A 16,704-nucleotide genomic window follows, 5' to 3' on the forward strand; every position below is an offset into this window, starting at 1 on the left:
GAGACAAAGCAGTTAAGATATTCCATAACTAGAAGTTACTAACCATAAAGATAAAATGTTCTTCCTTATAATATCATTAATTTGAATCTATTATAATGCTCAACTTCAAATACCTTGCTATGCCAATCAGAAAACTGTCACTAAAAAGAAGTACTGATTTCAGAGGGATATAAAGTCTTTCAGTTCATTCATACATCATTTGTAGCATTCATTTTGCTAAAAGGGACAAAATATTAAGATACTTAGGAACAGAAACAAACTTGCGGTATAGAAAATTATGAGTTTTCTTCATCCAAGACTTCAAGGGCCTAAATTTTTTACCGTATTTCAGAATATATACAATACAAACATTCCTTCCTGATCAGTACTATCAATCTTAATAATGATATCAATAATTATACAAAATTATGCAATTTCTGATAATAGTAAAAATATGTATTTGTATATAGGTATAATTTAATTTATGGAAAAATGATGGGACAAATATGTAGTAGATGAACTTTTTTAAGTAAAATAGATGTTTATTCAGTAAGAATAAATAATCCAACTATGCAATTACAAAAATCCCTCAAATGTGTTAGAAAGGAATTAACTCGGAATTTCAAATAGCCTTCTATTTATAATATCATAGTTTATATTATGTCTCACCAAGTCATTAAACTATACCTTTTTCTTTCAGTTCTTGGGGTTTTTCCCAGGTTGATTCTAATGTTCTATTATTATAATAATATGTCTTCCCATCTGCTGTTTTATATTCAGTCCACTCAGAAACAGCTGTTGCTCCAGCTAAGGTAGCAGGTGAAGCTGCAATAGCAACCTGGGGATGTATCATGGGTACAATAGGAGGAGCCATTCCTGGCAACACACCTAAAAGAAGAAGAATAAAAAGTTAGACCCAAGTATCAAATTGCAATTCAAAATAAAACTTTAAAATATGAGCTAAATCTTTCTATTAAATATTAATAAAAGAATAAGCCAGTTGGAATAAAAAAAAATTCACATAAAATGTGACTTAATTACTCAAATCGACTTCCCTGGTTTATTTCTAATGGCTAAATTCAATTAGATGCATATATTCAACCCAAGAAGTACCTTAAGAATAGTCAGAAATTTGAGTCACACCTATGATGAACTCTCAACATAATAAATTATAAAAATCATGGTACATTCTCTACTTATTAACAGAAATATATTTTATAAGGACTTCTCAAATTGTAATAAAATAAAGGCAATGAACATATTTACTGAGTATATGTCCTGAGACAAAATTATTTTCTAATTCGAAGGTATCTAAAAGGGTATGAATAAAATCCTCAGCTTAAAGTAAATTACTGAGTTTATTATCAAATCTACTTTAAATATTAAGTGGTTAAGTCAAATATCCCTATAAACTGTCAGTCAGTTTAGACTTTTCCTTAAAAATAAAAAGTTTCTATTTTTTAAAAGGTAAGCCAGAATTTGTATTTTTACAAGATAGCTAAAAAAGTTGACATTACATAAATAATATAATTAAGAATATGTGGATTAAAATATAAAAATCCTCAAGTCCTATACTAGAATTTAGGTTTTGGGTAGTTATCTTCAATAACTTTAAAATGTAAATTTGTACAATACACACAAATATTCACACACACACACACACACATACACACACGTACACACAAATACTCACTAGCATGCAAGCATAATCACATCACTTTACACATGGAAATGATTTTTTTATATTTAACTTAAAAACACACATCAAAAAACAAAATTAAATGTTATGAATATGAGAATGAAGTTGTTTACACTTATTATACAAATTAAGTGATCTGACCTTATTTGCTTTTGTGAACCAAAGAAGCTAATACTACAGGCAATTGGGAAAATCAAGTGTTGGCCAAATATGACAACTGCATTTATACTGCTCATTAAAAAGAAAAATATAAAAAAATCCACTCATTTGGGCAAAAATAAATAAATAAAAGGATAAACAACAACATTCACTACCATGCCAACTTACAGACAAAACAAACTAAGATGGTTTTAAAAATTACCGGTCTTGGTGGTAGCGACTGTCTTTACATACGGGCAGCTTACTATTTGCATCATTGCTACACCTGTAAAATGGATAAGCAAGCATATGTTGGAAAGCTGCCATTGTATGTCGGCTACCACTGGGATTCAGGAAAATAATTTACCACTACAATTTAGAATGCTATTTCCAAGAATGGAATAAAATTTCTTTTTGTTTGACATTTTGTGGGAAGTGGCGCCAAATCCAATGATAATTCTAAATTATAGCATCAATTACCTTTTTATCAACCAGCTGTGATAATATGTGAAGGAGTCTAGAGAGTTTAAATTCAACAAAGGAAAGCCCCTTCGTTACAATACATAACAGGTTCTCACTGGGACCTTTTCTCACAGGACATCAAACCCATGCTGCTGTTGCTTAGATACCAGTGAAAGGCAGATGCAGCATGACACTGACAAGACACTTTCTCTGCTGCTTCTATGTGGGAACTAAAGCAGAAGCTGAGGCCTGGAGCATAACCATGCAGAATAGAAAAAGATAAGATAGGACAAAAAGGATGGGAGGGAAAGAAAGAAAAAAGGATATGAGATGAATTCAAATATCCTACTATAAATAAAAGGGCAAAGATGAAGAGTAGGATAGCTTACAACTAATGACAGAATATCCATGTTCCGTGCCTGCCCTATTCAATGCCAAGGGCTTGGAACACTGTGAAGGCAGGCTAACAGGTTAAGGAAAACACAGCCCTTTATCTCATTAATAACTCCATGGGCTGTTTTGCTTCAGAAACCTCATCATTTAAGCCAGCTAAAGACGTAGCACTTGTATTAAAGAATGGAAATTATGTACAGTTCTTAGAAGAATAAAGACCCATGATGCATTATGATGATGATATAAAAAGGGATTGAAAAGAAAAGCTGAAAAACTAAGGCTAATTGAGGACATTCAAAATTAAGAATGAATTAAAAATATTTTTAAAGGAAAAAGCTAAAGGATAAAGTAAAAGGGAATTTAATTTTATTTTCTATTTGTTTTGCCTAAAAAAACGAAACCTAGTTTGGTACCAATAACATTTAAAATAACGAACTATTTTCTTTCCCCACTAAAGTACTGGAAAAGAAATTTCTCCTCATTCAGAGACAAAAATTAAACCCCTGGATTTGTATATAATGTACCTATGTTCACGCACACACACACAAAAATACTGCTAGTTTTTTAAAAAGTGCCTTTTTTTCTTTTTAACTATTTTAAATAAAGAACATTAAAGCTAAACTTTCCACTAACTGCGACTACAAAAAAAGCACTGATCATAAAAGCATGCTGAGTAAAGTTATATGTATAGTTTTATTTTCTGCTTAAAGAAAGCAATGAAAAATTCATTTGGTAAAAAAGTTACATGTATTAAGTTTAAATCAGTATAAATGCTGCCATCTGCAGGACCACTGAACCTATTAAGTCAGCACTAGAAATTCAAATCCCAAAATACAGGGTGGGGGGGCAAAAGTAGATTTACAGTTGTAATACAAATAAGTAATATAATAATTAATAAATAGAGTGTATTCAGATCTGGGGCTCTCACACAAGAAAATAACTTTTGCATTCTCATAACTATAAACCTACTTTTGCCCTACTGTGTATATAAACTTATCCTCAAAGACTGTTCTCCAAAACCAACCCCCCCCCCCACAAAGTAATTTTAACTATATGACTTAAACAGAAGAAAATAAAATCTCTTTGTATTTGTATTTAGGCATAAATGTCATTGTTAAATATCAATCGGGGCAACATAACACTCTTGTTATTGACTATCAACATATAAACTACACTGAAAGGTCACGTGTTTCTTCTCATGCTAAAAGAGAAGGTTTTCTCTTTGGGTGATTATTACATGCATATCATGAAGACACAATATAACCCCACATCTAAATTTTTAACCTTCTTTTAAAAGGAAGCATTGGCTGGGTGGCTCAGTAGAGCGTCGTCCCAATACAGCAAGGTTGTGGGTTCAATCCCCAGTCAGGGTATATACAAGAACCAACCAATGAACACATATGTGGATGGGTGGAACGACAAATTGATGTTTCCCTCTATCACTGGCTCTCAATTTTTTTAATCCATAAAAAGTAAAATAAAACAAAATAAAGAAAGCATCTGTTCAACTTAAATACACCTCTACCCTCAAGTTATGTTGTATTAGGAAATTAAAAATTCCACTTAGCATTTTGGATAATTCTGTCACTGACAATAAGTTTCTTAAAATTCCAAATAAGATTTTAGTCTTAGAGATAAAAATCCTAATCCAATTTACTATGCCCATTTCCACCTCTTATGCCAATATTTTCCCTAATTCTTCGCCTCTTTTTCTTCATCTTGTTTGCCTATCCCTTCTTTATAATCATCCCCATTAGAATTACACATTGCTATTTCAGCAGCATTTAAAGCTCCAAGATAAATTACATCCAAATCCCCCCTTTTCACCTTAATGCCAAATTAATATAATTCCTATTATATACAATGAGATAGATGTCATTGTACATAAAACCAAAGATCTGGAAAAGAGAAAAGCAAGTCTTGTCTTTTAAATATATTTTTATTGATTTCAGAGAGGAAGGGAGAGGAAAAGAGACAGAAATGTGGCAGCATCCTGCATACCCCCTACTAGGGATTGAGCCTGCTACCCAGGCATGTGCCCTGACTAGAAATCAAGTTGTGACCCGATTCACAGATCGACACTCAACCACTGAGAAACACCAGCCAGGTAAGTCTTTTTCTTTTCTAGTAAAGTACCTTAGAGGAACAAATTAAAGGAAAAATGAGAAAATGAATGAACATTGATATAAAAGATGCCTTGTTATATAAATAAATATGAATAATACTTTCTATAGAACACTAGCTCCCTCTCCAAAGAATCTTGTTATCTTGAGCAAAATTTTACAGAGTAACTCAAATTCTCTTCCAATTGACCTACAAAATGTCATTAGTGTCTGCCATTTATTAAATGCCTTTTACTTACAAACTTCACAGGTACCACATTTGGTCAAATGGTTACCACCATCTGTTCTAACATTTGATGGGTAGGGTCAGAGAAAGACCATGACATCAAAATGGAACTGTAACTGGAAGAATTTTATTGTGACAAAAAGTCCACTTTCTATAGAAATGAATTTTGCTATTCTGTACCTTTCACCCACTGGTCCTATTTAAAACCTCTAAAACAAAATGAAAAGTCCTCTCATAGATGATAGCCTTTCAAATAATGTTATTATGCAACCTCTCAATCTTCTCTCTACAGAATCAATAACCCCACCTCTTAGACATCACTCAGAATCCAGGATCTGATTTTAATACTGTCCTTGACCCTAAAGAAGACCAAGATTGCACGATGTTATCAAGAATATCAAGCTATTCTCTATCAGTTAGTGTTCTACAAAAAGTATGTCCAAAGAGGAAAGTAATCCAACTACTTTTAAATTTAATTTAGAAAGTGAGTAATCCCTACTAGTAGAGAAAACATTTTTGGTTTTTTAAACATTGTACTGGGCATTTAATTATCTAACACTGTCAACATGTAAAAAGTACCCCCCAAAAAACAACACACATCACCAACTCTTGAAAGTTTTTGGTTTCTTTCTTGCAAGATGCAATATCTGAAAGTGCTCTTTTCAAAATAGTCACAGGAAAAAGACCAGAGAGTGATAATTAAAATGTGTGTAAGTCTAAGAAACAGCTGTATCACAATCCTATCCTTACACAGAAGCTAGTACAACAAAGTGGTAATAGATAGTGGGGAAAATGAAAAATTGGGATACAAGAACCCTAGGTTCTATTCATCTTTGCTACAAATTAGCCCTGTGAACTTGACCTATGGCATATAGTTTTCAACTATAATATTAAAATAGACCTCGGATTAAGGATTAAATGCATTCAAATTAGGATGCCCAACATTATCACTGCTTAATTCATACAAGAAGAATTATACTCCACAATCTTTTCATTCCTTTTCTAGATGTAACGATTTCCCCTAAGACAAAAAAACACAACACAGAACCATGAATTCACCATAATTACCTAAATGTTTAAATGGTGCATTTTACACTTCACAATTGTTACAAGGGAAACTTCTGATTTCTATTTTAGATAAATTTTTTACAGTTAAGTGACTCACATTTTCATTCCAATATAGCATAGTTATTAAGAGCATGGTACTTTGATCTGAAATGCCCAGGCTCAAATCCAACACCATCACTTATGAGTTCTGTGTACCTACCTCAAAGATGGTTGTGAAAATTAAATTAATTACATGTAAAGTGCTCAGAATCATGCACAATATATAATAAATCACTGAACTTGTGTTACCTATCAATGACTTATGATCTCTCAACTTCAGAGATTCAATCCCTTAAAAATACTGCACTTAGAACGTATTTACACAAGATAATTGTTTTTAATTCATTGAGGCCATTATTCAAAATGGAGTGTAGCTTTAAATATGGCTCTGATTTTAAGACATGTAAACAACAACAAAAAGGACATTTATCAAAACTGAAGAAAAAATATTGCAGTTAGCCATGAATCATTCAAAAACGTTTCAAACAGGTGAGATTCAAGGCAAATTCCAAATGCAACAGACACATGAGAACAAACTAATTGACAGTATGAAAACATAGCTGGAAATATTATTATAATCTATTGGTTTACCTGGAAGTGGAATTGGCATGCCAGGAAGGGGAACACGAAACGGAGGTACCATTACTGGTGGAAAAGCAGGTATTGCTGCTGCTGGTTGAGGTACTGAATGAGGGACAGCAGGAGGTAACGTCTGGGGGTGCGGCTGGGGAACGTTTTGCACAGGTGTGGCTGTAGGAGCAGGAGTTGAAACACTAACTGTAGGCGTAGCAACTGAAACAGCAGAACTTGGGGTCTGATCTTGTGTTGTGGGTGCTGATAAAAGATAAAACAAAAATATGTATCACTCCTTCATAAACCATTTTACTCTATTCATTCATCATTCACTCATTCAGTCAGTATTTAAGGGCCCATTCCATGCACTGCAAGAAATTTGTAACAAGGTCTCTGTCTTCAAGAAGCTTGAAAATAGTTAAAAGAAATATAAAAAGTAACTAAAATACAAAGAGAAATGGAATAAATGTATAGGCATGTAAATCAAGACCCAAAGACCATTTTTAACAGAGAGGTACAGAAAATGTTATGCTGTGATGGAAGGCATTGATAGATTAGGATTTCAACAAGGAAAATGACAAAGTGGAAAGAGAAAATAAGTAGTGGGAATAAATAAAAGCAAAGAATAGGAAACAACCAGGAACTATTTATAAAACAGACGGCAAGCAGTCAACCAGTAAAACACTAAGGCATACCATCAGAACTAGTGAGTTATGGCTGGAAAAGTAGGCCAGAGGCACAAAGTAGGCCTTGAACAAAAGTATGTACTTTACTAGGTAGGGGAAGGAAAGAACTTATATAAATGTAGAAAAATGATCTATAAGAATGCACACCAAAATATATTAACTCATTATATCAGTGTATGTATGCCTTTCACTTTTTACATATGCTTCTTTTAGACTTTGAATTTTTAACAAGAATGTATTCACGTGTAATTACTAGTATGATTTCGTGAATATTAAAAAGGGTGTGGGGAGGCTGATTTAAGGTTTCTGTTTTGAAGAATAATCAATGTTCATTTGATGAATTAACTGGCAGATGCATAAGAAAAAGAAAAGAAATAACAAAGGTGGGAAAACCAATTTCAACATATCTGGAATTTTGTCCAAGCAAAAAAGAACAGATAGAAAAAGAAATGCAATAACTAATGACTGACTGGATAGAAACAAATAGAATAAAAAACAACTTTGGTTTTTCTATAATTATTTCAAAAGAAAAAAGAAAATAAAAAACAAAAAACTCAGGTTTCCAGTATAAGAGACCAGGAGAATGAGAAATTCAGGATAATTTGGTTTGGCTAATATGTTATTTTTAAATATCAAAATTAAAACATTTTATCCCTAGTAATTACATCAAAATCAAACTGTGACCTAAATATAAAATTCATATTTCTTCAAGTTTCAGTTCTCAAATATTACAAAACATTTTTGTTATTTATTCATAACCCATATAATTTCAAAACAAAAATTCATTGTGGTGATTCACTGGTAAAAAATACTTCATCTTTCTCTTGTTATAAAGAAAAATGTCAAACTCTACCTATATTGAACTAAGAATTTATCAAATTAAATAAAATAAAGCAGTGCTTTCCTAATATTTTATTCTAAGGGAAAGCACGCTGTTTAACACAAACCACCCGGTACTCCAACTGACAACAAAATTGGTCAGTAACTTTTTCAGCGCCTAATAATGAAAAAACTCACTTAGGCTGGGAAGATGTGAGCAATTTCATACTTGTTAATAAGGGACTCACCTTGGCTAAATAGACAGCAGGGCCAAACAAGTATCTTCAGGGGCCCAGGAATGAATTGTTGGTCTAGCATAGACCTAGCCTTAGGGTACAGTATCATATTAATATAATTTTATAACATTGTGAAAAATACAAATTACATGCAACATTTGCCCAGTCCCATACACATACCATTTAGCATTTGTAATCTATTGTAATGGCTGAAAATATATTTAGTTATTCTTCCCAACTTCCCTGAGAAGTAGGATTTATTAGCATTTTTCACAATCTTGCAGAGGATAAAATGAGTTTATACTCAACTGGAGTTCAAATTATAAATATCTTAATTTTTATTTCCATTTGCCCAGGTCTATACTGCAGTTCACAGAATTACATTTTTTTTAAATATAATGGTAATAGTATGTAGATATAATTACCAAAGTTTTGTACAAATTACTGTAGTCAGAAAATAAAATGTTATAAAGGCATCAAATTCCAAGTGGAAAGGAACACCAAGGGAGAAGGCAAAAAGTATTCAATTCAACCCATTTCTCTTGCTGATACAGGATTTTCTGATTTGATTAGTGGAAATAAGTCATGAGAGAAAAAGGATAAAGGCAATAAAAGAATTAAATGGAAACTGGGAAAATGACAGCTAGGACTTTATAGTAGATAAATTCCTACTAATTCTATTTGCTAAAATAACTGAAACACTAGATCTCAAAATATATTATTAATCCAGCCTCAGATCTCAACTAGAAAAGATAAGTGACTGCAACAACAGATGGAGAAATTTTAATACTGTGGCATGACAATACTTCATCACAATGAATCAAGTAAAATAAAAAGACATCAGGAATACTCAGAAAGACATCAAAATTGATGTTTAAAGGCAGTAAAAAGAACGTGATTTTGCTATTCTGTCCTTAGAATAAAGGCCTCCCAGTAACTGAAGGGGAGTGCAAAAAATGACAAATTGGAGTGTTCTGACAAGAATAGTTGATAATCACAAGATAGCTATGGGCCTGAAGACCACCCTGATATAGAAATGGAATGTATGTAGGATAAAGTATTTGGCTACCCATTTTCCTTAGAACAAAGTAGTTCTCCTTCCTAAGGCAGAAAACAAAACAGCAGAGCCTCCACAGAGAACCACACTGCTTTTATTAATCCCCCTCGCCCATTACCACCACAGGTACCCCATAAAAGCTGGCAGTTTTCTGCCCTGCCACATAGGTTTTAGAAGCACTAGCCTATAGAAGGGCAAAGACCCTCAAACAGCTAGCTGTTAACTTCCATATAAGAATTCACTGTTATACTTCCATATCAGAATTTATCTTCCTATTAAGTATATTTTCGTCTAAAAATTATCAAGTAGGGCCTTTAAAAAACTGCCTCCACATTACACGTACCTTATTCTTATAGGTTATTTCTTGTATCAATAAAATAAAGTCAAATTTAAATCTATTATTAAATTTCTCTCATATACATATTCCTTACAATGTACTATATACTAATAATTCCCAAGTCCCTAAAATATTGGGGAAAGGGACATTTTTTATTTTCTTGTTTTCATCTCTATTATCCATGTAGCAAAATAATCCAAAATTGTAATAATCTTGTGGAGACATGTATTTTCATAACAGTACCATAAATAATCAAAACAATAAAATCATTATTTAAATATTCTGAGGCTCAATCTCAGCTTGTAGAATAAGTAGCAACAAATAAAAAGTAGTGGTATAAATATTAATGGCAATCTTTTAAGCATACTAATATATTATTTTTTCTTCATCCCTAAAAACTGCTATTAAGCACCTCTCATATTTTAGAAAAGATCTAACCTTTGGGCCTCTGTAACTTTATACCTGAAAATTCTCTTACCCTTTTGACCACTTCTTTTCCAACTCCTCATTTCATCTGCCTATGTCCCGTTATAGGGTCTATTCACCTCTAAATGAGTACTGAAAAGTTCCTAGTAAGTTTCCAATTTCAACACTACCCAAAAAATGAGCATCAGAAAAATCTCCCAGAACACTGCATTTCTACAGGCTCCCTATTACCTGCCTGACTCACCCATTTGCCTGGTTCTTAAAACTCATAATCTGATGTCACTCTTATTCAATTTACTAACCAATATAAACCGTCCCACCTCAAAAGAGTACCTTAACAATCCCCCAAACTACACTTACACTCATTTCCTGAACTTTATGCTGTTCCTCTCTACTTAAGAGACTTCTCCTTACTTTTGAACTTACTCAAATTCTACTACAAATCCTTCATGATCAGCCTTAATACCCATGCAATCCACCAACCTGTCTCTCCGTTTTCTCAAATTGTTACACCTTCTATTTTCGCTGTAAATTTTGCACACTATTTTACATGCATTATGCTGGCCTCCTCAATCAGTTTTTCTACTATAAGATAGGGAACAAGACTTTCACTTATTTTGCAAAGCTCACAGCACCCAGCATTACTGTTAGCCAAGTTGAATAGCTAACTGTACTTCCCCGGTTTAGCTTCATGAATTGCAACTGGGCAAAAAATTTCTTCTACTAATGTAAATTTCTGTTCTTCTTTAACCAAAAGTCTTATGTCAAAAATATTTTTTAAATAACATCAAGGATAATATATAAACAGTAGTATCATTTTGGAATGCAGTCCCTAGTTGTCCATTTCCCTAGCTGCTAAATAAAAACACATGCTGACTGGTACTCACTTGATACTGTCTGCGAAACAGAAGAGGCAGTTGTCGTGGTAGAAGTGGTAGAGGATGGGGTGGATGATGATGTTGAAGTGGATACTGCAGGTGCTGGGCTACTGGTCGTAGGGGTGGAAGCTCCTACTGCTTGTGCTTGCACTTGCGCCTGGGCCTGGGCCTGGGCCTGAGCCTGAGCCTGAGCCTGAGCCTGTGCTTGCGCCTGGGCCTGGGCCTGGGCCTGTGCTTGGGCCTGGGCCTGTGCTTGCGCCTGAGCCTGGGCCTGGGCCTGAGCCTGGGCTTGTGCCTGTGCCTGCGCCTGGGCCTGGGCCTGGGCCTGGGCCTGCGCCTGGGCTTGGGCTTGGGCCTGGGCCTGAACCTGTGCCTGGGCTGCAAGCATAGGTGTCAGTTCTGACTGCTGAATAACCTTAACTCCATCTGGCTTGCTCCAGGCAGATTCACGTGTCCGAGCATTATAATAATAAACCTGCAGAGGAAGCAAAATCACTGGTATCATAGAATCTGTCAACTGTCATTAAAAACCAATAATGCAACTATATTTTGCCTTAAACTTAAGTTATTGGGGGAAATTTTCTATAATGAGCATACTATATTTTTAACACATATATTATTTTTGTGCAGTTAACACTGCTATCCTGCAAAGTTGACCCTTGGCTGGCATCTGGGAACCTGGATTTGGAGAGGGTTACCACCATTCCCTAACTGGTAAGAACAGCAGCTCACTGTGCCTAAATTGTTTACACAAAAATGCAATTCATGCTAAATGTCTGCTTTCCCTCTGAAAGTCTGGAATTTTGTTATGTGCCGGGCAAAGGGTGCCAGTCCCCAATGAAATCCCTTGACTCCCCAGCTCAAATGAGCTTCTCTGGTAGACAACCCTTCACGTATGTTGTCACAATTCCATGCTGGAGAAATTATACATACTCCACGTGCTTCCAAAGAGTGGACTCTTGGAAGCTTGTGATTCATTTCCTATAGACTCCGTCCCATTACCTTTTTCTCTTTGCTGGTTTTGCTTTGTATCCTTCACTGCAATTAGTCTTAGCTGTGGGTACAACTACATGCTGAGTCCTGTGAGTCCTCCTAGTGAATACTAAACCTTAGAGTTGTTTTGAGGACCCATAATACATATTTAAAATACAAGCTTCCAGAATCACAGGTAAACAGATGTAAGCATTCTAGTCTGCGTGGAAGTCCAATCCACTAAGCCTTTCATCAAGTCCCACCGCACGCCCTGCTTACCCCAGGCTCATTCTTAATTGGCAAGAATATTGTCATTGATCTCAATCTACCAGAACTCTTTAAGTTTTACTCTTCTGTCACTAAGGAGTTAATAACCTAAATATATTTTCTAATTTACCTTCCCATCTGGCGTTTTATTTTCAACCCATATCTCCTCAGTAGGAGGCAGTGCTGGAGTACCAGGGGCAGTCACAGGAGGCATTCCTGGTGGAAACATCATACCCGGAGGAGGAGGCATGGTTCCCATGGGTGGAGGCATGAAAGGCGGTCTCTGTTAATTCGCAAGAACAGTAATGGTCACTTGTATTTATCTTTTTTCCTTTCAAATTATTACTAAATTCTACCCCAAAGGAAAGTATTATAAGAGCAACCAAAGTAGCTTTACAGTCCATTCAAAAACACTCATCTAGGATGCATAAGCAAAGTTTCTCTGGAACAAAACAGATTGGAAAGAAATACATCAACATATAGTAGTTATCTCTGGGTAATAGCATTATGGGCGAATTTCATTTTATTACTTATACTTTAACTGCATATTTCACACACTAGGTACTAGATTACCTTCAGAAGAAAATAAGCAACTTTTGTATCTTTTTTAATACCAGGCACACCAATACCTCCACCTCTCACTTACAATAAGAACCAAGCAAAGGAGAAACATTATTTTACGAATAACATAGCAACAACTAAAAGAGAAAAACTGAATATAGCTAATCCCTTTTCCTACAAGAAAAAAATATTAGCTAGAAAAATATTCATCATTTTCTATTTTTCAAATAATAGTAACAATAAGTAGCTCACCAATGGCATGAACATCAGTTAAGTTTAAAAGATATAGTAAAATAATTATCCATTTTACTTTTAGTGGAAAATAAGAATTTAAATGGTATATGTTACAATTTTTTTATTTTATTTCCTGGAGCTATTACTAATTCAATCCTATCTCTGATAATTCCTTCACTATCATTCTTCAATGATTATTGACACAACATTAAGATTCTGAGCCACACAATTCAACTGTAACTACTAACCTTACTTACTAAAGCAGACAAGTGGTATAACATTTTAACAACAGATTTTGAATGGGGATTCAAAGACATCCTCTTTAATTACAAGTAACAATAAATTTCAGTTATCTAAAGCATCTTAATCTGGATAATGGAACTAACACCATGCTAATAATGTGAAACAGTACTTCATTTTCTTTCCCATACTTCAGATTTTTTTTAAAAAAATTCAGTTTAGTGTCTTTCAAGCATCAGCACACAGACCCACATTCTATAAAATATCCACCCCAAAGCACATTAACTGGATATCACTTGGATTTAATGTAAAACCACACAATTATCTATCAAGACCAAGAAAACATCACAACATTGGAAAGTATCCCATTACAACATCTGATGTATTTCCATTAGAGGGTTACATCAGTCCATTACATTTTATAATATTCTGCAAGTACGTTTAACTCTTAAAGGCCCAAATTAGAATAAATTCATATGTAACAAGTTACACCAGAGACAGTCAAAAATCTATTTCTTATTCTAATCTCAGAGAAAATATAAAACTTTTTAACGATTTGTTTAAGGGGGTAGGGGCTATTCATTACTAGGAAGGCAATAAAATTATTAAATATTAAAACCTGTGTCTCTTCCATAAATATGACCCTATCTAAATAGAGTTAACATCACTCCCGTAGTACTTTGTTATCTTTTGTTATTTTTAGTGAGTTCATTCTTGATTATTTAAACTAATGGGAAATAGATGATACCACTATATTTATTTGGTTTCGGAATAGTATAGGCTGGATAAACTAAGAAAAACAGAGATACATACCCAAACAAAAACAATACAACCTCAAAAGTAGACATTTGAGAGAGGCCACCTTCGTGACCTCATTTCAGACAGTAATTGAGTCTATATATCCTAGAGAGGGATCTGTGCCTCAGGTTAAAATACCAGAAAAGTTTTTATTTAAAGAAATCCCACAATTCTATTTCTAAAATTATAAAATAACCCCTTTTGTCCCCCAGGGAAGAAAAATATTCAAACAATGTGCTTACAAAATGCATTTGTTCTAGATCAGGGGTCCTCAAACTATGGCCCGCGGGCCACATGCATATACAAATATTGTATTTGTTCCCGTTTTGTTTTTTACTTCAAAATAAGTTATGTGCAGTGTGCATAGGAATTTGTTCATAGTTTTTTTTTAAACTATAGTCCGGCCCTCCAATGGTCTGAGGGACAGTGAACTGGCCCCCTGTTTAAAAAGTTTGAGGACCCCTGTTCTAGATTCTATCCTAAGCTTCATTTGTGGCAAGAATTGCTCAGAACATATATACATTATGTATGTATATATACTTAATGATAAAATGTATCATTGGTTGAGCATCGACCTATGAACCAGGCAGTCATGGTTCTGGTCAGGGCACATGCCCAGGATTGTAGGCTCGATCCCCAGTAGGGGGTGTGCACGAGGCAGCCAATCAATAATTCTCTCTCATCATTGATGTTGTTCTCTCTCTCCCTTTCTCTAAAATCAATAAAAATATATTTTAAGAATAATAAAATATTAAAAAATAAATAGCAATAACTAAAACAATTATACCTTTAAAATTCAAACTTCATTTCCCATAAAGAAGATGGGTTACTAAAGACAATTCTCAGAAATAAAGGCAGGTAAGAAATACTCTATTTAGCCGAAACCGGTTTGGCTCAGTGGATAGAGCGTCGGCCTGCGGACTGAAGGGTCCCAGGTTCGATTCCGGTCAAGGGCATGTACCTGGGTTGCGGGCACATCCCCAGTGGGGGATGTGCAGGAGGCGGCTGATCGATGTTTCTCTCTCATCGATGTTTCTGACTCTCTGTCTCTCTCCCTTCCTCTCTGTAGAAAATCAATAAAATATATTAAAAAAAAAAAAAAAAGAAATACTCTATTTAATCCTGTTTCCTATGAAGTATTTTTTTCTATCTAAATTCCCATTCTGAATTTCTACTCAAAACCACTGCTTTTGGGACAACAAATTAATATATGGATTATATTTTCCTATAAAGTGAAACTAAGAACACAGTTTTTAAGGCAAAACTGACATACAATATTAATATTAACAACAATGAAGGAATGGCAACTTCTATATTCTTTACCTGAAGGTGTGGAGGGCCCATAGGTGGAGGAATCCCTCCTGGAGGAGGCATTGGTGGCATATTAGGATCAAAAGGAGGACGTCCAAAGGGGGGCCGAGGTGGCGGAGGAGGGCCTCGCATCATACCAAAAGGTGGAGGAGGTCGCATGAGAGGTGGTGGGCCTCGCATCACTGCATTTGGTGGGGGAGCTGGGCCTCGAAACCTTAAGGCCTGCTGTTGAGCCATCCTGTGGGAAAAACAATGAATTAGTTTTTCTTTCTCAAAATTACAAAAATGTAGTTACTGATCTCTAATTACATCAAATTCAATAGGCCCTTAAGAGCAAGTGGAGTTGGAAAGGCATAATTTTGCAACCATCACAGTAAAAGTGCATCAGTAAGAATGATCCACGGACACCAAATCTAGGAGGAAAGCTGGATGAAGAGGATATCCAGATGATCTTAAAATGTCTCCTCACATGCTGCTTATGATTGCAAGGGGAAATGAAAAAAACCCTATGTAACAGGGAAATCATGCAACATCTTGACCAGTGGATCTAATTAATATCATCGAAAAAGGACAAGATGGACATCATGTGACTGAGAGGAACACATCACCTATTTCAGACAAGAATGTATATTCTCAAATTAATGATGAAACAGTAGGCAAACACAAAAAATGGAATGCTCTATTTAAAAGGGGGAAGCAGAGGATATATTCTTCAGAAATGTGGATATTATACATAAAAGACAAAGGCAGGCTGTGGAAATGTATTACATTAAAGGAGTTAAAGAGACATGACAACACAACACTAATTCTAAACCAAATCCTATCCTAAAGGGAAGAAATGCTATAAAAAACACTGGATTAATGAACAACACTAGGATACGAACAACAGATTAAAGTATTGTATCATTGTAAATTTATGAAGTTGGTAACTGTATTTAGGCAAAGTATCTCTATTCTTAGAAAATGCATACTTAAGTACTTATTAAAAGCAAAGGGCTATGGTATATGTATCTTACCCTCAAAAAGTTCAGAGTAATAGAGCATGCATGTGGGCAAATAATAAAGCAGAAGAGGTAAAATATTAATACCAAGTGTACTATCTTTATTTTTTGCAACTTTTGGTAAGTTTGAAATTACTTCTAAATACAAAGTTTTTTTGTACCTCCATACAGGGGCGGAGGG

At 34.6% G+C, this 16,704-nt stretch overlaps 1 protein-coding gene across 6 annotated transcripts in view; it reads right to left on the bottom strand.

The window, feature by feature from the left end:
• Nucleotides 1–16,704, bottom strand: part of TCERG1 (transcription elongation regulator 1) — a 59,880-nt gene that overhangs the window by 33,601 nt on the left and 9,575 nt on the right. For 4 of the 6 annotated variants that reach the window (XR_004968133.1, XM_036312523.1, XM_036312522.1 and 1 more), the window contains exons 2-7: nucleotides 15,535–15,760; nucleotides 12,509–12,661; nucleotides 11,149–11,614; nucleotides 6,719–6,961; nucleotides 2,040–2,102; nucleotides 667–867 (exon numbers count right to left, since the gene is read on the bottom strand). Coding sequence is in view for 5 of the 6 variants with exons in the window: in XM_036312523.1 (XP_036168416.1) it covers nucleotides 667–867; nucleotides 2,040–2,102; nucleotides 6,719–6,961; nucleotides 11,149–11,614; nucleotides 12,509–12,661; nucleotides 15,535–15,760 (1,352 nt within the window). In the remaining variant the exon portion in view is untranslated. The remainder of the gene's footprint in view (nucleotides 1–666; nucleotides 868–2,039; nucleotides 2,103–6,718; nucleotides 6,962–11,148; nucleotides 11,615–12,508; nucleotides 12,662–15,534; nucleotides 15,761–16,704) is intronic. The other 2 variants (XM_036312526.1, XM_036312525.1) reach the window with 1 other exon arrangement.

The sequence above is a fragment of the Myotis myotis genome, unplaced genomic scaffold, assembly GCF_014108235.1.
Source record: "Myotis myotis isolate mMyoMyo1 unplaced genomic scaffold, mMyoMyo1.p scaffold_m19_p_6, whole genome shotgun sequence".
NCBI lineage: Eukaryota > Metazoa > Chordata > Mammalia > Chiroptera > Vespertilionidae > Myotis > Myotis myotis.